This window comes from Silurus aristotelis (assembly GCF_946808225.1).
Source record: "Silurus aristotelis genome assembly, chromosome: 13".
NCBI classification, from domain to species: domain Eukaryota; kingdom Metazoa; phylum Chordata; class Actinopteri; order Siluriformes; family Siluridae; genus Silurus; species Silurus aristotelis.
This window is the reverse complement of record NC_139586.1, coordinates 7,528,232-7,548,691: the sequence shown is the minus strand read 5'-3', so window position 1 is coordinate 7,548,691 and position 20,460 is coordinate 7,528,232. Positions and strand designations below refer to the sequence as shown.

Here is a 20,460-nt window from a genome sequence, read left to right as displayed (position 1 = left end):
CCCCTCACATACACACTCTTCACCCTCCTGCCATCAGAAAAGTGGTTCCGAAGCATTCGGGCCGTCACATCCAGAATGCACAACATTTTAGTCCCTTAAGCTATCAGGCTCCTCAACACACAGAACTAAATTGAAAATAAAACTCACACACACTCACTCAACCGTGTGTTACTGAACTATACAATCTTGCACTCAACACACACTCATTACTCATCTCAATTCATTCCACCACCATTTATTATTTATATTCAATCATATTATATTGTTTACATGTGTTTTGCACCTCTCGACTGCTGCTACTGTTGTTTTTGCACTGCATTGTGTTTATGTTTACATATACTCTCTTGTTTATAGTCCTTTTTTGCACATTACTGTATAATCAGAGTATACAATACGTTTACAGGTCAGTGCTATTTTCAGTTTTTTTGTATCTGTCCCACACTGTCTTGTGTTGTCTGTCTGCACTGTTTGCACTAGGTTGCACACGATGCACTTTATGTGGCAAGGACACTTACTTTTAGTCCTTAGCTCTGTGTTCTGTTATGTAGCTATATGTTGTGTGTTGTAGCTCTATGTTCTTTAATGTAGCACCAGGGTTCTGGAGAAACGTTGTCTCATTTCACTGTGTACTGCATCAGCTATATATGGTAGATATGACAATAAAAGCTTCTTTACTTGACTTGACTTGACAGATGCGCTGAACGACTTTTAGCCCGGTTTGAGGTGCAGAACAACGTAGCGGCAGGGAAGACCACCCCTCCTCCCAACGACCAGGTGCTCTGTCTATCCACGGCTGAAGTGAGGAAAACTCTATGCAGCATCAACCCATGGAAATCTGCTGGACCAGACAACATTCTTGCTCATGGAAGTCTTCACTGACATCTTCAACCTCTCCCTGGGCAGTGGCGTTGCTCTACACGCTTAAAGACAACGACAATCTTCCCCATGCTAAAGAATTCTACAGGATCCTGCCTCAATGACTATCGTCCCATCACACTACCACCCTCACTAGACCCCATGCAGTTTGCTTATCATCCAAACCGGTCCATAGACGATGCCATCGCCACGACCCTGCATCTGGCCCTCACCCACCTGGACAATAAAGACACATATGTACAAATGCTGTTCATAGTCTTCAGCTCAGCATTCAACACAATCATCCATCAGCATCTGATTGAGAAGCTGAGCCGACTGGGCCTGAACATTTCCCTCTGCAACTGTATACAGGACCTCCTGACTGGGAGACCTCAGTCAGTCCGGATCGGGAACAGCATCTCCAGCCCACTGCTGTTCACTCTACTGACTTACGATTGTGTAGAAATGCACAGCTCGAACGACCTCATCGAATTTACAGATGACACGACTGTGGTGGGTCTCATCAGCAAAAATGACGAGTCAGCATACAGAGACGAGGTGCAACAGCTAACAGCCTCGTGTACAGCCAACAACCTGTCTCTAAACGTTGACAAAACTAAAGATATGTTTGTTGACTTTAGGAGAGCGAAGAGCGGCCATTCTCCACTGATCATTGATGGATCCTCAATGGTGATCGTCAAGAGCACCATATTTCTTGGTGTTAGTCTGCCTGAAAAACTTCACCTGGTCACCTAATCACCAGCTTCATCAACAATAAAGCACAGCAGCGTCTCTCATTCCTGAGAACGCTGGGGAAAGCCCATCTCCCTTTCCCCATCCTAACCATGTTCTACAGCGGGACCATCGAGACCATCCTGAGCAGACACACACTCAATTCTCATTTCAATTCACACACATCTATGTCTTCAGCATATATATGGATAAAATGACAATGAAAGCGTCTTGACTTGACTTGAGTGCAGAGTGCGCACGTGGTCAGAATAGCAGGCGTGGTAACCCACGTGGTAAGAATAGCACCAGTTGCACGGCGGTCCTGATGTACAGAGGACAATGTCTTTTGGGGTGCTGACTTATGAAGGTCGGTGCTCCCCATGACTGTGACTGTGCATGCAGCCATGTTCTGCCTTTTTTTTTTGGCATATTACAAAACTAGTTTTGAAACTTTTTGATACCACCTCCTAATTAAATGAATACACAAATAAATATAAGCTTTTTTTAGATTGAGGTCTGAAGATTTCCTACAACAATTAAATGATCTGGAAGTAGAAGAATAGCAAATAGGAAGTTTCCTGTACCAGGTCTCGGGTGGGTGGTTGTGCACGACGTGGATGATGCGTCCGGGCAGATAGAGCGGTGTGGACGCAGAAAGGGCGATGCTCAGGTCACTTGGATGGAGACACAGCCGGGAGGTGGACGGAGTCATGCTCCCCTGAGGGGGAGGGTCATCGTCTAAAGGCAGCTCTGTCTTAGGGATACACTTAGTGCCTCCTATGATGATCCTCCACTAGGAGAGAAAGAGAGAGACAAATAGAGAGACCATTATAGCCTAAGTGGAAAAAGAAACAACTGCAATGGAAGTCGTTCTCCAATAAGTAATGTGGATTCAATTGAAGTGGTACTGGATGTGAAAGGGCTGAGACTGCTGATTTATTGCGCACGTGTGCGTGTGTGTGTGTGTGTGTGTGTGTGTGTGTGTGTGTGTGTGTGTGTGTGTGTGTGTGCGTGTGTTTGTAATAACCTTTGGCTTATCGCTCTTCTGCAGGACTTCGAGCAGGTGCCGACGAAAGCCCTCAAGCTGAGAAAGGCCAATCCTAAGAAATCACAAACGCTTAGTGGGGCACACATCACACACACACACACACACACACACACACACACACACACACACACACTTATATGCATAAAAGTCAGCATTGTATAAGACCAACCTGGGGACAAGATCTTTTCCCAACACCACTGAGGTGACAAACTCTTTCGAGTACTCCATCGCATCCTCGCTGCAAAAAAAAATTATATTTAAAAATCAGATGCAAAAACATTCAATTATGCAAATTACAACTCATTTATATAATATGTTTTTCTAATCAAATGACATCATCCCCAAATCATCAGATTTAATTAAAATCTGTGACAGCAAATGATCTGATATGGATGACAAAAAAGGTCCGTTATATTAATGTTTTTTATCACGTCAATAAAAAACAGAGTATTAGTGTCAGGCACAAGAACTCGCAGGAAACCAGAGGTTGAATGATAAAGATTCGGTGTTTACTTAACTCACTCAACAAATAAAGAGCAAAGCAGAAAATGGGTAGGCATGAAAGAAAACACAAAAGAAACACAAAAAGCAAATGAAACGTCCAAACACATGAAGCGTGAGAGTCCACAATGTTCATAGGCCTAAGCTGTAGAACGGACGGTGAGACTGTGAACGACTGGGGTTTATATACGGTGGTGACTGATGTGACCCAGGTGATGATGATTAGTAATCAGGTGAGCTGCTAGGGTGGATATGAGGGTTAGGAAAAGGCGTGGCTGGTGGATCCCTGACAGTACCCCCTCCCCCAGGGGCGGCTCCAGACGCCCTGACCCTGCGTCGCGGGCGACCCCGACCCCGGGGGGGCAGGACGCAGCCGTGAGCGCCGTGGTACTCTCCCAGGAGCACAGGGTCCAGTATGTCCCGCCACGCCACCCATGACCATTCCTCTCACGGCGTCGGGGCGGCAGCCTGGAGCCTGGAGGCAAGATCGGTCCTAGCTCGACGGGTTCTTCAGGCCCATAGACCCTGGAGAGCGAATCGGCCTTGCCGTTCTTCGACCCTGGCCGATATTTGAATTTTAAAGTTGAACCAGGTGAAGAAGAGAGCCCAACGCGCCTGACGGGGTTTTAGACGCTTGGCCTCACGGAGGTACTGGAGATTCTTGTGGTCGGTGATAACCATGAAAGGATGAGCGGCCCCCTCCAGCCAGTGTTTCCACTCCTCCAGGGCCAGCTTGATGGCCAGGAGTTCCCGGTTACCTATGTCGTAGTTTTGTTCAGTGGAGGATAGTTTTTTCGAATAGTAAGCGCAGGGATGGAGCTGCGGGGGATTCCCTAAATGCTGGGAGAGGGCGGCCCCTACGCCCATGAAGGATGCATCCACCTCGACGACGAACGGGAGCTGAGGGTCAGGGTGACGAAGAACCGGGGCGGCACAGAACCTCTTGCGTAGTTCCCCGAAAGCCCCCTGTGCCTCCGGGGTCCAGGAAAGGGCCTTGGCCTTACCACGCAATAGCAATGTGAGCGGGGCGGTAACCAGGCTGAAACCTCCTATGAACCGGCGGTAGAAGTTAGCGAACCCTAGAAACCTTTGGAGCTACTTGATCGTGGTGGGGGCCGGCCAGTCTCGTACGGCCGTCACTTTTCTCTCATCCATCTTGATGCCTGCTGCGTCGATGACGTAACCCAGGAACTGCGTCTCCGAGTGGTGAAACTCACACTTGGAGAGGCTGAGGTACAGCAGGTGTTCTCTCAGCCGTTCTAGGATTTGGGTGACGTGTTGATGGTGTTCCTGCAGCGTATGTAAGTAGACCAGGATGTCGTCGATGTAAACGATCACGAACCGATGGAGAAAAGGACGGAAAAACTCGTTCATGAAGGTCTGAAAGACTGCTGGAGCAATGGAGAGACCGTACGGCATGACCCTGTACTCGTAATGGCCTGAGGGAGTGATAAAGGCCATCTTCCATTCGTCCCCCTTTTGGATGCGTACCAGGTTGTAGGCACTTCGGAGGTCTAGTTTGGTGAATATGCGAGCCTCACGTAGTTCCTCCAAGGCTGCAGGGACCAGGGGAAGCGGATACGGAAGCGGGGAGATCTGTGCGTTCAAACCCCTGTAGTTGATGCACGGCCGCAAACCCCCATCCTTCTTGGCCACAAAAAAGAAACTGGAAGCCGCAGAGAGGTTGACTGTGTGATGAAACCCTGACGGAGGGCCTGCTGGATATAACCCTCCATCGCTTGGTGTTCCGGGGCTGCCAAGGGGTATATCCGCCCCTTCGGTAGCTTAGCTTCTGGCTTCATTTCGATGGCACAGTCCCATGGTCGGTGTGGGGGTAACCTGGTGGCAGCCTCCTCGCTGAAGACGTCCGAGAAAGCATGGTAGACCTGGGGGACTTCCACCTGAGAGGGTTGGGGTGTTCCTTCTACTTGAGTGGCTGCCAAGGTCAAGGTGGTCCGGGGCGGAGTCGGGAGTGGACGTAAGCATGTCTGCCGGCAGGCGGGGCTCCACTCCAAGATGTCACACGGGTCCCAGGAACAAGTAGGGAACTGATTGGCTAACCAGGGACGACCTAGGATCACGACCACTGTCAAATCCTCCAGTACGAGAAACTGGATTTCCTCATGATGTAACACTCCGACCTGGAGGGTGATAGGGGGCGTGCAGTGCCTCACCTTACCCCGTCCTAAAGGACGTCCCTGGATAGTCTTCACAGTTAGTTCCTGAGATCCCCGCTGCCGGCGTAGCTGGAGGCGTTCTAGACACGCCTGTGAGATGAAGTTCCCCGCTGATCCTGAGTCGACTAGAGAAATGACCGACAGAGAGAGAGAGGGGGTTTTTAAGGTGACCAGGAGTGTGGACAGATGAGTAATGTCAGAAGTAAGAGTGACACTATTCACCGTCCGACGGGGAGGTCTAACTGGGCATTGGGCCACGCGATGTCCTCCTTCTCTGCAGTAGAGGCAGGCCTGAGTCGCCCATCGGCGCTCCCTTTCCTGCTGAGATGGTCGCTGTGAGCCGAGTTGCATGGGTTCCGTCACCGGACCTGCTGATGCCGCCATTGCGGGCGCTGGATCGTGCAAGGGAAATTGGCCGGCAGCCAGGTTTTGAGAAACGCGGATAGATCTCTGGAGAAACGCCTCTAGCCCTAGGGTGTCATCAAAGGTGGCCATTGCCAGCCGGAGCTCTCGGTTTAATCCCCTGCGATACACAGCCAGCAGCGCTTTCTCGTTCCAGCCAGCAGATGCTGCCAGAGTACGGAAGCGGAGGCTGTAACCGGAAACGCTGTCAGTTCCCTGCTGGATGTTCAGCAGCTGATCGGCCATTGAGGTATCCCCGGGGGCGGTGCTAAAGACTTCGGCGAAATGCCCAGTGAAAGCGGCAAATGACGTCAGCGCCGGGCTCGCTGCGCTCCAGAGCGCTCTCGCCCATGCGAGCGCTCTTCCGGAGAGAAGCGATATCAAAAACGCGACCTTAGCTCATTCGCTGGGAAAGTTCTGGGGTTGCATCTCGATATACAGGGATACCTGAAGCAGGAAGCCCTGGCACTCAGCCGTGTTTCCTGGAAAAAGAAGCCGGGAGCGCAACCGGGCTGCCGAAAGTTGAACGGTAAGGATTAGCGACCGCGGGTTGGTCAACCAAATCCCCAGACGCGGCTGCGGGCTGATCCTCCATGCCGAGGTAATGCGGTTTAACTCCTTTTCTTCCGTTCCCTGTTTGCCCTTCGGTATTTAAGGGTCCGTTCTTCTGTCAGCACAAGAACTCGCAGGAAACCGGAGGTTGAATGATAAAGATTCGGTGTTTACTTAACTCACTCAACAAATAAAGAGCAAATCAGAAATCGGGTAGGCATGAAAGAAAACACAAAAGAAACACAGAAAGCAAATGAAACGTCCAAACACATGAAGCGTGAGAGTCCACAATGTTCGTAGGCCTAAGTTGTAGAACGGACGGTGAGACTGTGAACGACTGGGGTTTATATACGGTGGTGACTGATGTGACCCAGGTGATGATGATTAGTAATCAGGTGAGCTGCTAGGGTGAATATGAGGGTTAGGGGAAGGCGTGGCTGGTGGAGCGATTTGCGAAAAAATATATATTTTAGATATTTTTGTTATTATTCTACACGTCATTTTGCTTTTATACACTAATTTTATCCTTAGTTCTTGTGCATTCTGTTGCATTGTATATATATTTTTCTAATTAACTCATTAAGAGGAAAAAAAGAAAAAGAAAAACATTAAAAATAATCAAATAAATGAATTAAAATACAGGTTCTGGAATTTCAAAGGCGATTAATTCAAAAACATTGCATTTATTTTAAAACATTTTATTATTATAATTATTTATTTAGTGTATTATTTGCTTTAGTGTCCTCTAACAGACCGTGTGTCATTTTACTGCATGTTGTCTCTCTATAGTAAGGACAGTATCTATTTGGCCGTTAGCATCACAACACGTGTGGATTAATAAGTCCTGTGTGCAGTGAGGAATGAATTTGAACGTGGTCGGAGCTGGCTGACCTGAGCAGGCCCCCAGGCGGAGAGTAAGCGTAGCATCGCAGCGTGGGATACTGAGGACGGAGCAGAAAGGACAGGATGGCAGCAGTGCCAGCGCCTAGCGAGTGACCCACAATCACCAGGCCATAGTGCATCGTTCCTTTGCTCTGGAAAGAAAAAAAAAGGCTAAATATTACAACCAGAAACATGAGGATGTACACGTAAACAGTGTGTCTTCGGTTTTATTCATATATACCAAATCTCTGCCAAAAGCCTGAGACAGGATCATCTCCTGCTCTAGTTTCTTCTTAATGTACTCTGCAGAGTAAACCATTCCCTACAGAGAGAGAGATAGAGAAAGAGAGAGAGAGACAGCAAGATCAACAGATTGCTTTGGTGAAGCTGACTGCACATCTTTCAGTGTTTAGTTTGTGTGTGTGTGTGTGTTCGCGTGTCTACCTTATGCCCAAGCCAGACACCATGATGTTCCTCCACAGGCAACCGTTCCGAATCTCCTGTGAGATCAGTCAGAGCATCCTGGGAGAACAAGAGACAACCAGGAAATTACAAAGTAACATCAGTGGGCCATTTGTATTAATATGAAATATGTGAATGTGTGTGTATGTGTGTGTGCTCACTTTAGGTGATAGAGTTCCTCTAATGCTGATGACAACTTTCTTCTTGCCGTGATCTACTGCTACATAGAACGGCGTCTCATAAACCTACAATAACAATCACATCATTTGATCAGAGTCGCTGTTTGCGTTTCCACGTAACTTAAGAAACACCACACAAGCTGACTGCACAGCAAATCATCCCAGTGTCACTGGGTGACCTATAGGGAGGATTACATGTGTGAAAGTAGCATCAACATAACAGAACTATTTATTTGGGTGATGGAAAAAACACAAAAAAAGCGTTGATCACAACATCCCTTCCTGTTGCTCATATTTGCAGGATTTTTCCTGGGAAACCCCACCTCACTCCTCCTGTAGGTGAAGGCAGTGTTGACTCCCGATGACTCATTATACGCCGATACTGACTAAGAGTCATGAAATAGCAGACATTACTCATTCCAGGGTGCTTGTGAGCAAAAATCAAGTTTTTTGGCAAACACAGAAGATGAACGTAAGGACCACGATTCCGTGAGAGTGTTTGTGTTGAGTGTTTGGAACATTTGTGTTTGTGTGTGAGTGTTGGGATTCTGTTACCGCATCGTGGCAGGACGTGTAGACGATCTGAACCTGTTTAAGGTCTCGGTCCAAAAACTGGCGCCGGATTGCGAGGACATTACAGCCGCAACAGTTGTCTTCCTCTACTGTTACGGATTGAGAGAGACGAGACCTGGAGCCGGACGTACAGCTAATGAGAGAGAGAGAGAGAGAGAGAGAGAGAGAGAGAGAGAGAGAGAGAGAGAGAGAGAAATAAATTTTTAATCAATAAATAAGTGCATTGACTATTGTTCTCATTTATAAAGTATAAAGTTTAACCAAATGAACCACATGCCTACTGTCATTTCCGGACTATGAAGCGCACCCATATATAAGCCACACCCACTGAATTTGACAAAGATTTTTATTTTAAACATAAATAAGCCGCACCTGAGTATAAGCCAGTGTCTACACTGAAACTAATTACCTTTACACAGGCTTTAACGACAGTGACTGTTACACGGGTGAAATATGTTGTGGCTCCTTTAAGAGCATAGCGGTATTTTGGGAATACCCTGCCACCACATTTTTCCGCTATTACTGCATGTGTGGAGACCGGGGAATATGTCCTTATTATTTTCTGATGCTCATTTCTGAGTTTCTTTGACTAACCCGTAACGCTGTTGCCAAGAAAAATAAAAAAGCATGAGTTTTGGAAACCTATCTGTGCTTATTCGATTTCTGTTGCAACTGGAGTTAGCGAGCTCTCCCTTCACCCAGACTCAACACGTTACAACGGCTTGTATCTAAACAGTAGCCGACCAAGTAAGTCATTGTTTACTGTCTTCCTCCTTCCTTTCACAACTATTTCTCTCGGGAGTTTATCTTTTGGCATCGTCGTGCGTTTAAAAAAAGTACTTTTTTCTCCCGATGCAGTGCAGCTCAGAACACAGGTGAGGTGCGTTTTTTCGTTTCCGTTCGGAAATTTCATTAGTCTAATGTTATGGGGTTCAGTTTTTTTGGATTGAATTTGTGAAACCGGGAAAGACCCAGGAAAAATTCATAAATAAGCCGCTTCGCTGTTTAAGCAGTGGGGTTCAAAACGTGGGAAAAAAGTAGCGGCTTATAGTCCGAAAAATACGGTAATTACATTTTCAAATCATTAAAAATTTTCAATTTTTGTCATATTTTAAAGTTAAAGTTTTTGCAGCCCTTCTGCATTTCACACGAAAAGGAAGATCACACAGTCAAAGACATCGACTTTCCTACCTGTTTTGGGCATTAATTTTCACTGTACAACTGAAACCTTGAACTGAAGCATCTGTAACATAAGTAACTAATACCCAAAGATCGACGGAAGTGTTGTGTGGTTACAGGAAAATAATCGACAGCAAAATGGTGTAATCCGACCAGACGCTAAGCAAAGGAGTCTGATTTACACGCTTCCTGTGGACCTTATGAACATCTAGGAGTTTCAATACTCAGAGCCAGAACGTCTCTGTCTATCTATTTCCCATGTAAAATGTTTGGTGATTTAACACACTCAGGTCACAGCCAATTTTGCTTTGTTTGTTTGTCGTCATGCGCTTCGTCTCTAAAAGGAAAGCCTTTGAAATCCAGAAGATTTACACCGGTCAGGCATAACATTATGACCACCTGCTCAATATTGTGTTGGTCCCCCTTTTGCTACCACAAGGGCCAGCCTTTCAGGGAGCTTTGGCCACCCATGACCCTGTCACCAGTTCACCACTGTTCCTTTCTTAGACCACTTTTGATAGATAATGTTATAGTAATGTCATAATGTTATGCCTAGTCGGTGTGTATATATGGAATAGCATAGACACTATTAAAATGTGTATTGTCTGAAATTCAAACAATAAAGAAATGAATAAAACCAAACAGGATCTACTGCAGGTTTCTTTGCAAAGGCCATTTATATATCAATCTCAGTAGTTTGAGAAATCCCTCGTCTAGAATCCACTACCTGTAATATGACAACTACTTGTATAAAAACCCAATCTAGTTGATGACGTAGGCTTGTATTGCTGTATGAATAGGCTGCCAGCTAGTGAGAAGACTCGACGGTTTTAATTGTAGGTGGATTCACTTGTGTAGTAAACAGTTCCCAGTAAAAGTGGTTCTTACGTGCAGGAGCTGAGCAGCCTGCAGACGCCGCAGGTCGCATTCCTCAGCAGGTAGATGGGCCAGCCGTAAGCCGCCATGGCAAACAGCATGTAATAACACACCTCTTTATACATGCTCATCTCCATCTGCAAGGTGCAGACATAGAGAGGGATTACACACACGTACACACATTACACATCAGGAATTGAGTCATACACACACACACACACACACACACAAACACAAACACACACACACACACACACACACACACACACACACACACACACGCATGTTCTCACCGAATTTTTGAGATCCAGGTAGCGTGTACTACGTGTAACTGGCATCCCAGACAGGAAGGCCAAGATATCATTGTTTGGCTGAGGGAAAGCAAACACACACACACGCGTTAAAGGTAACTAAATATGTCTTCTTGTGTTTTTAGAGCATGAATTCCCCTGGCTCTGCTCCGTACTTGGTCCAAGATGGCGGATCTCTTAGCTCTCTGTCGTTGCCTGAGCAGCACCAAGCCAGCAATGATGTCACTGGGTACGATGTCTAGATCCCTGAAGAACTCGGCGAAGAGGCTCGCCACCTCCGAGTAGGCGTCCTGAGAAAACACAACTGCCGTAAATGTCCTGCAAGTGCTATTGTTTTAAGATGAAAGCGTCGATCTGAATTATTTACACAGTCGAAGCTTCTCAAAAAAAATCTATTAGTGTGGCCATAGTGTGGCAATACTAGTGTATGTGTAGGTGTTTGTATATGCTTACAGATTGTGTGTCTTTAGCTCTGGTGCAGCACATGAAGAACCTGAGTCTCCTACTCCAGCTGCTGGCTTGACCTTCCTCTAATCTGTGTCTGAGAAGTCGAAAGGAAAGGCAAGGTAATGTAAAGTAAGAGAAAAAAAGTAAAAAAGGAAAGAAAAGAATTTCAAAAATAACATAATTACATTTATGATATGAGTGTAACATATGCCTCTAAATCCCTTTTACATTTTTTTGTTAGGCAAAACGTTTTTAGTTTTAATGTCGTATCATCAACTTTCCCAGCTCTTTTCATCCTCCACAGGAACTGGACACCTCCAAGATGCTGAAGCAGGCAATTAAAATTGTGGCTGACCCCTTCTCACCCTGGACATGGAATTTTTGATTCACTCCTCTCTGGCAGAAAGCTGTGGACCAGCAGGATGAAAACCTCACGCCACAAAAACAACCTCTTCCCATCCGCAACCGACCTCATCAATAATATGACCTCATCAATAATATGACCTTCATAATAAAAACCCACCATCTTCTCTGAGCTGCTTCTATTAACTCTAACATTACAGTAATCAAAACCTCACCTACATTTCAAAATAAAATATTGTACTTTTACTTCGTGAAATCAGTTGTTGGTCCACAGCAAGCCACCAATCAGGGTCGAGCTCTGTTTTGAACTTGTTTTGGAGTGGTGGGCGTTCAGGGCCAAAAACACTATTAGAAGCACTGACCTACATTTACATTTTAAATTCTAATATTTGTTCCATGAAATTTTATGTATTTATTTCCAAAAGTTTATTCTCTTCATTAGTACGTGTATGTGGATGTTAGATATTTTGTCCCATCAGATTTCAGCCTCTATATGCTGCCATGTCAATCTAATCTGCCCAGGGTCTTCAAAGTCTGTTCTGCTAGCCTTTTTACCTTAGAGAAAATTAGCAATGGGTCTGTTTCTTTAACCAATCAGATTTCAGCTAGCTGGCCCAGAGTAGCGTCATAATTTTTCCGTCCTCTGTTTGTTTGGTCAGAGGGGAACTGTTACAGCCAAGTTCGACTGTCAAAACACTTTTAATGTTTGTAGCGCTCTGCACACATTATTAAATCTGAATGAGACTTTTTTATGCCTACGGAGAAATAGAAATTTATTCGGTCTCGGACATACATGAAAATACATTTTTAAGAAAAGCTAGACATCGTGAGGAGGTTGGCCAACCCCGAAGCTAGCTAGCTTGTCTTAACCCGGGAAAGGGTTTGTTCTCCACTTCCAGACCAGTGAATACGAGCGGTACCACTGGCTTAAACCCTCTGAGGAGCGGTGCAAATTATGAGTCTGCATCTCTGGTGAGTAGGTTCTATTTTATTTCAATTTTTAATGTTTTTGTCATATTATTGGACAGATATTAATTCAGAACTGCTCCAGATGATGTATGTGGCACAGTTGCAGTTTTAGTGTAGAGGTTTGGAGCTTGTTTTAGCAAAATGGTATTCACCTTGCATATGTGAAATGCCTCTCTCTGTAATGCCATGCGTTGTTATAATGCGTATTTTGCTTATTGATGGTTTCTTTAATTGCGATGTGATAGTGGGGGTATTAGGAGGTAGATTAAGTCGGGTAAGTCTCCACTGAAGGCTCAGGTACCAAATGCACGGCCCGCCACTGTTGTTTTGATTGCCGCTTGGTGGTATCTACTTAGCATGAACATAGAGATCATTGTCAGTTCAACAGCAAGCAGAACATTTTGAGAGGAATAAATGATAGAAGAAACTCCTGACTCGAACTTGCCACTACACCGGTGGCCTTAATTGCATGATTTTTTTAAGTAGTTGAAAAGAAGGTTTTGGGCTCATGATAATTTAAATAGATATTAATCAGTGTTTTTCTTAATTAATATTATTTTAATAGATTGATGTGCTAAAAGTAAGAGAGTCTTATCTCATAAACTGAGTTGATTCCGCAAAATTGACAATAAATCATAGTATTTTGGATACTTAAGTACATCTCAAGGGATATATTTTTGTACTTTTAATCAAGTGGAAGGTTAAAGGGAGCATTTTTGCTTTTACTGGAGTCATATTTTACCTCCTGTATCTCTACTTTATATCATGGTTTGTGTACTTTAATCACCACTGTTCATTTCATATGTGTTACATTAACACAACCAACAAGGACCACTATATTGCAATCCCAGCACCTTGGACAGTCATTGCACTGCATTTACTTTTATGGCATTTGGCAGACGCCTTTATTCAGAGTGCTTACAACTATGCAGGTAAGGGTTAAGAGCCTTGCTCAAGGGCCCAGAACTGGCAGCTTGGTGGTGGTGGGATTTAAACTTGTGACCTTCCGATCCAAGGTGCCACCTGCCACCATGATACTTGAAAATGAAGATGATTCTGATGAAAGTCCAGCTTTGGAAACCAGCTCAGTGTGATGGGATTCTGTCATTCAAGAAATATTCCAAGTGTGAATAAAAGTAGGCCATGAGACACAGGTGTTCGAAGATAGTACCTGTAGGAGCTTCCTGTGGGAGCGTTTCATGGGGATGAGTCAGGACAGTAATGGCTGACACAGCTCACCTCCACTTACCTTTCATTTTCCAAAGAAATAAATTCTTGGTGTTTGTCAATATCATCGGCTTCGCCTGAGGCTGTGAGGTCGTGCTGACGAGCCAGACAACACTCCGAATCTCACATGTGGAAGCTCTAGGTGTGAAAGCAATTTATGGGAAGAAAAAAAAGCCACCTACACAGACAGAGCTGTCTCCGTCAGAAAGTGATGAGTAGCGATAGACTTTGTGCCACATCTGGCAGGGATGTTGACAGCTGCAGCCCCAGTGGTGAAACTCTCACCAGTCACTAGGGAGCAGTAAAGTAATTTTCATTATTTCACAGCGCTGTTTATAGAGCACTGCTGTGTGTTACTGTCTGGCATCAGGAAGTGTCATGAATCCACAGGACAACTCTGACACACATCCAACTGCCAAATGGTTTTGTACGCGGAGGATAGAGGGCAATCACACGGGGTCACGTCAGGGTCATGAGGGAACTTTTGGCCTTGCTATTGGTACTCCACTTGTTACCTGACTGTGTGTGTGGTGTTTCAGAAGCATATTTTAATCTGAATTCCACACACTCCTGAGGGAATTTTGGGCCCTCACACCCACTCCCAAAAACACTATAGAACGTTTTGTAGTAAAAGTGCTCCACAGTAACTCACCTGCTCCCAGGTTAATGAACGTGACCTTTCTTTGTGCAGTATTTGTGAGTGTGTGTGTGTGGATGATGCGTGGCGTACCTGAGTGTGTATGTTTTCAGGTTGCGTTGGCGGCGGCGCGTGGCCTTCAGTTTGACAAAGGTTCGTCCAGTGGGGTCGAAGGTGCACATCATGGTGAAACACACACTGAAGATCACTAACCAGTTACACACCACAATACCTGTAACACACACACACACACACACACACACACACACACACACACACACATATACATCACATGATCTCTTTACCCAGATTTAAGATTTATTCACAGGCTGCTTGATTAAATTAATAGATGGATGGTTAGATGGATGGACGGATGGACGAATGTATGGTAGAAAGGATGGATGGATGATGGATAACAAGTGAAAAATAGGAGTCTTACCGAGAGCAAGGTTTTTTGCCGTGACGTCAGAACAGGGTTGGTAGTACTGCACCAGCCAGGCGATTCCAACCACCGCATAGACCAACTCCACCAGCAGGATGGCTGAGGGAGACACAAGAAATAAAGTATACAAGCATATTTTATCAGACGTCTAAACACAGGACAGTGTGTGTGTGTGTGTGTGTGTGTGTGTGTGTGTGTGTGTGTGTGTGTGTGTGTGTGTGTGTGTGTGTCTGTGTATGAGTCGATAGTTGTTTATCTAAAATGTTAACATATTTTGATATATCTAACATTAATGTAATGTGAGAAGCTCAATGAATGTTCATTGAATGTAAAATGTTCTGATCAGAAGATCACAAGTTAAAATCCCAGCACTACAATGCAGCCACTGCAGGGCCCTTGAGCAAGGCCCCTAACCCACAGTTGTATAAATGGGATATAAAAGGGATAACTATAAGTCACCATTGAAAAGGGTGTCTGCGAAATGCTATACATGCAAAAATACTATAAATATAATGTTCATCATCATTTACAATTTAGGATTTTTAAATTCCGTAAAAATTCTTATGTCGTTTTTTGAGAGACAAACGATAAACAAACCCCATCTAAGCCAATGTTCTGCTGATATGGTCGCCATTAGAGATGTTAAATTTAGATACAGTTTGGCTGACAACAAGAAGCCCACTGGGGGCGAGAATCGCGCTGCCCTGTGCTCGCTTTAGAAACATTTTCAGTAGAGGAGGACAAAATGGTTAATAACAGAATGAGTGTTTCAAAATTCACGTTTGTGTAAGCTGTACAAGCTGAGTTCTACAGTCAGATATATTGTAAAGACTGGGAAGCGGTAGAAGGGGGATGATAGAGTGGATAAAAATGGATGAAAAAAAGACATTAAAAATGCATGACACAACCTGATCATTTCAAGTGTTTGCAACAACATTAACGGATAAACCCTAAATATCTTCTATAAACACTATAAATATATATTCCAGATAAACAGAATAAATTGTGATATTCCATTCATGCACAGGATTATCAGACAGCAGGGTGCTGGATTTTTATTATTATAATTTTTTTTATTAAAGCTATTTTTTTCACTGAAAACCAGCTGTGTCATGTCAAAATATTTCATAATATTGTCAAAACATGATATTTTCTACACCACTATTCAGCAGCGTTATATAATTTACACATGTAAGGTATAAATAATAATTCAGCTACACACACAATTATCCATTTGCTATAAAAAAACGTGATGTTAAGAGAAAAAAATGGATCTGGATGTGTTTTTAAAAAAATTTACTTGTGAAAAATTTATACAATTAAATGACTGTATTTATATTATTATCATTGGTCAGGTTTTGGACTATTTAGAACAACAAGAACAAAACTAATGGTAAAAGGCAACGGCGAGGTAGCGGATAGAGAAGGCTGTGAATGCAGCATACATCAAAAAATGATGTAGCATTTCCTAGTCAGGGTTTTAGACAGGGCTGATTAGCTGATGCATAGGATTACAGAATATATAAGGTGCCAAAAGCAACACGAATGCTGGTGCTAGGGATGGATTTGTTAGAATAGTTTCATATTTATCTATTTATTGTGAAATAGTTCAGTCTGGTTTAAGAGACCATTGTGACTTATAAATGTATAAATAGTATACAAATATTATTGGGTCATCTCAATACAAGAGCAGGGGGAAGGTGAGAATTAGTTGTTTGTGTGTGTGTCTGTGTGTGTGAGTGCTTGTATTCTTCCTTACCGAGCCGTATATAGAGCACGTACTGCACAGCCTCTCGGGGTTGTGTGTACAGGATGCTGCCTCTCATGCTTAGCCACATGATGGCGCTCTCACAGATCAGGCAGCTGATCAGGATGCCCATGTAGCCGCGGCCGTGGTCTACCAGGGTTATGGAGCATGACTGATCGGAACCGTACGGGAGGCCAAACAGAACCACGGACAGCACCACCAGCCTAGGACAACATAACAACAATAAACACACACACAAACACCCCCAACAAAAAACAATTTCCTTTTCAACGGTCAGTAAAAAAATGTCTGGTAACTTGAATTTTAATTTAAACTTAATGTAGCTAAACACACACACACACACACACACACACACACACACACACACACACACACACATAGAGACACACACAGACACACACAGACTGACCATATGCAGTGCAGTATGAAGAGGAAGAAAGCAGGCAGCACCAGGTCATCACTGCCAACTGACCAGCGCCGCCGAAACATCACCATGCCTGGCATCACTGCCCTAAAACACACACACACACACACACATACACACACACACACACGCGCGCGCTCTCAAGTTAATGACAGTTCACATCAACTCACACCAACTCACATACACATAAGCGGACGGTTACAACCCTGTAGCCATCATCTAAACAACAATAACATTAACACACTTCAGATAAACAAACACACGTGCACACAAACACACACACACACACACACACATACACACACACATATACACACTCCAACTACAACACAGTCAACCCAAACGCTTTAATGGACTTCTAATAAATAAAAACTTCTATAAAAAACTTATTTTACGTGACACTGACTCGTCCCTGCCTGTTATGACATTAGAGGAATTTATTGGAATTCATAATAACACACATACACATGAACCCACAACTCTCATATCAAGACAAAGCTTTTATGATACATAAAAGCTTTAAATGGAATAGAAGAGAAAAACAAATCTAAAAGACATGCTCCCATGCTGGGTGGCAGAAAGCGTTTTCCTCTTTCTGTTTCAAAAAAGATCTAGTGGTTGGTTTCACATGTCTTGGGAGAAACACAAACCCTAAACCACACCCAATTCCCAGGCTTTTAGGTATTGAGTGGCAGGTGAGAGGTGAAGAGTAGCTAGTAGTGATGGGAAGACCGGAGTATTTTAGTGACTTGGTTCTTTGAATCTTAAAAAAAAAAAAATGTCATATTCTTTTGATCAGAAATAAAATTAAGTCCCCCAACACATCTACATACATAAAACTTTGACAATAGTTCCAATAATGACAATGCAGCTAAGGATAAATGATATATATGCGATGATTATATATATATATATATATATATATATATATATATATATATATATATATATATATATATATATATATATATATATAATTATTGTAAAATAATGTCAAGATTCAGACCAAAAAACGGATCTATTTAATTGTGTAGCAACTTTGGGAGTCACGAGACGACTCAATTCTGTTTCCTGTACATAACATACGGAGATTTTGCGAAGCTTTGCTCATGCGCTTCCAGTAGCAAATAAACGAATCACTCTTTTAGAATACTCATTCTTTTAAGTCACAATAAAAACTTGTTCACATTAAACGAACAACCCATCACTGGTAGCTAGATTTTTTCCAAAACAAACTAGTGGTGCGAACACAAAGATGATGATGATGATGATGACAATGCTGAAGATAATAACAGTGTTGTTTAAAATGATGTAAACATTAAAAGAATGGACTACACAGGTAAAAGATCATCACTTTGTTGTGGTACATAGAATGTTGCCTCAGAAGCTCCAGTGCACTGTCAGCTATTTCTTTCCCACGAACATGTAGTGAAACTAGCGCAACCGGTATGAAAAGTACATTTAGTTTGCATATTTTATTACGCAAGATTACACAAAATGTTATACCTAATGTTTCATTCTGTGTGTGTTTCCCCTTTTATTTAGTCATCAGTATGCTTGCTGCTTATACTTTTTTCCTGATTTGTGTCTGAATGGGAAAGACATTATACAGGGGCAAACTAACAGTTTTAAACATGCAATTTGGTTTTCATTTTATTAGAATAAAAGGGAAGTCGTCCCAAGTGCAGTTGTCGAGAGTCTTACTGGTTGCCTTAATAAAGAAACGCAACGCAGCGACGAGTCACACTAGCTGTTTTTAAGGGAAAATCTTCTGTGATTAGAACAGTTACAATTGCAGAGTACTTTCACATTTGACTCAGGTCAAGAAAACTCACAATTTACTCAGAATGTTAATTTGGGATTATGCCCATCGATAAAACCGCTACACTAAAAACTGAACAATTTAGCAAAGACAGGCTAAGTTCATAGTCATGAGTGAAAAATTTCATCAGAAAGCACAAACCGGCCTTGTCCTTACAGGACTTACAGAACACTGTGCTGCTACGACATCTAACCCCTAATCAATACCATCATCAGAATGTCCAGCCGGTCTCGAAAAACATATACAGGAAGAAAAGGAGGATAACATGCTGCATTTCACAAGAGCGAAATCGGCAAATGGTAAACACATGGAGAGCAGATGGCACCTAGAATGAGAAAAACAGACAAACAATCGAGAACGAGGCGAAAGAAAAGGGCTGAGAAAGAGGGAGAATACAACAAAAACAATAGATTGAGAGGGCAAGAGTGTAAAGGAAAGACAGAAATAGAGAGCAAAAGCAATGCTGGAAAAACAGAAAAGAGAACGAGAGAGAGAGAGAGAGAGAGAGAGAGAGAGAGAGAGAGATAGAGAACGTTCATTAGTCCAACGTTGGTTTGTCACCGTCAATGAAAATGAGGCTCCTGTCCGGTTACCATGGTTACCGCACCCTGTAATCGGTCAACTTGTTCTGTAGCATTGAGTGCGATGAGATGAATCAATACACACACCTCAATGCCACAAACACACACACACACACACACACACACACACACACACACACACAAACTTAATGCATGCATTGTTAATGCTAATATATCTATATTTTTTACTAAAACACATCCTGCATAAGCGTGAGAAAAAGCAGGCGAGTGTGTGCTTCAGCTGAGGCTCTGCATGTCGACTATTTTTCTGTCCCCACACTTCTGTGTGTTGAATATTTTTGCCACAACAAGTCTGCTTCCCTGCTTACGCCGATATACAGACAGTGTTATGAAACTTTATTTACCAACTGCGAGAGATGAAACGGCTTCGCTCAGTATAAAAAAATCACAGTAAGACTGGAGCCAGTCAGTGTGGGCGGAGCTTATTTTCATCATGATCACCAATTTAATCGTGATATCACCAGGTCTGTCTTGGTGTGAATGGGGTCAAATATATTTAAGTTGTGTAGACGCATTAATGGCAACATGCACATCTTATCATAAAAAGCACATAGAGTAGAAACATGGCTTTCAGCAACCCGAATTTTACAATAAAATCCACTGCATCAGGTTTGGAAGTGGCATGGGCTCCTTTGTTGGCAGATGTGGCAACCCTGCTAGTGTTGAAATGAGATCACAAGCGGCCACCGAAAGACACATTCCAGACACGGGAAATACCAGGCGTGAACTGCTATCAGACACCACTGTCCACTTGAGATCTGATACTTGAGATTAGTTTAAACATTGCCTGAGGCACACAACTGCAAAATTGCAATAAATACTAGGTGTAATGGTACAAGTATTAATACTGAACCATTTTGGTATTGAACTGAATCTTTTTTTTAATGTGAGGAACATATTCTAAATCTAAATCCCCTTAAAAATATATTAAGTGGCAGACCGCAAGTGTGTTCAGTCTCCGCCCCTCACTTTGAGCGCAGTGTCATCATGGTTACTTGAGACGTACCAGAAAAACTATATGCACTGCACA

The 20,460-nt window shown here is 43.4% G+C and overlaps 1 protein-coding gene across 1 annotated transcript in view; it reads right to left on the bottom strand.

The window, feature by feature from the left end:
• Positions 1-20,460, bottom strand: part of dagla (diacylglycerol lipase, alpha) — a 50,358-nt gene that overhangs the window by 15,169 nt on the left and 14,729 nt on the right. The window contains exons 2-17 of the mRNA XM_083558300.1: positions 16,992-17,093; positions 16,574-16,785; positions 14,812-14,913; positions 14,466-14,604; positions 11,183-11,270; positions 10,885-11,019; positions 10,712-10,789; positions 10,431-10,555; positions 8,346-8,496; positions 7,773-7,856; positions 7,594-7,671; positions 7,391-7,471; positions 7,159-7,301; positions 2,805-2,873; positions 2,615-2,687; positions 2,172-2,380 (exon numbers count right to left, since the gene is read on the bottom strand). Of these exons, the coding sequence (XP_083414426.1) occupies positions 2,172-2,380; positions 2,615-2,687; positions 2,805-2,873; positions 7,159-7,301; positions 7,391-7,471; positions 7,594-7,671; positions 7,773-7,856; positions 8,346-8,496; positions 10,431-10,555; positions 10,712-10,789; positions 10,885-11,019; positions 11,183-11,270; positions 14,466-14,604; positions 14,812-14,913; positions 16,574-16,785; positions 16,992-17,086 (1,862 nt within the window). The 5' untranslated portion in view covers positions 17,087-17,093. The remainder of the gene's footprint in view (positions 1-2,171; positions 2,381-2,614; positions 2,688-2,804; positions 2,874-7,158; positions 7,302-7,390; positions 7,472-7,593; positions 7,672-7,772; positions 7,857-8,345; positions 8,497-10,430; positions 10,556-10,711; positions 10,790-10,884; positions 11,020-11,182; positions 11,271-14,465; positions 14,605-14,811; positions 14,914-16,573; positions 16,786-16,991; positions 17,094-20,460) is intronic.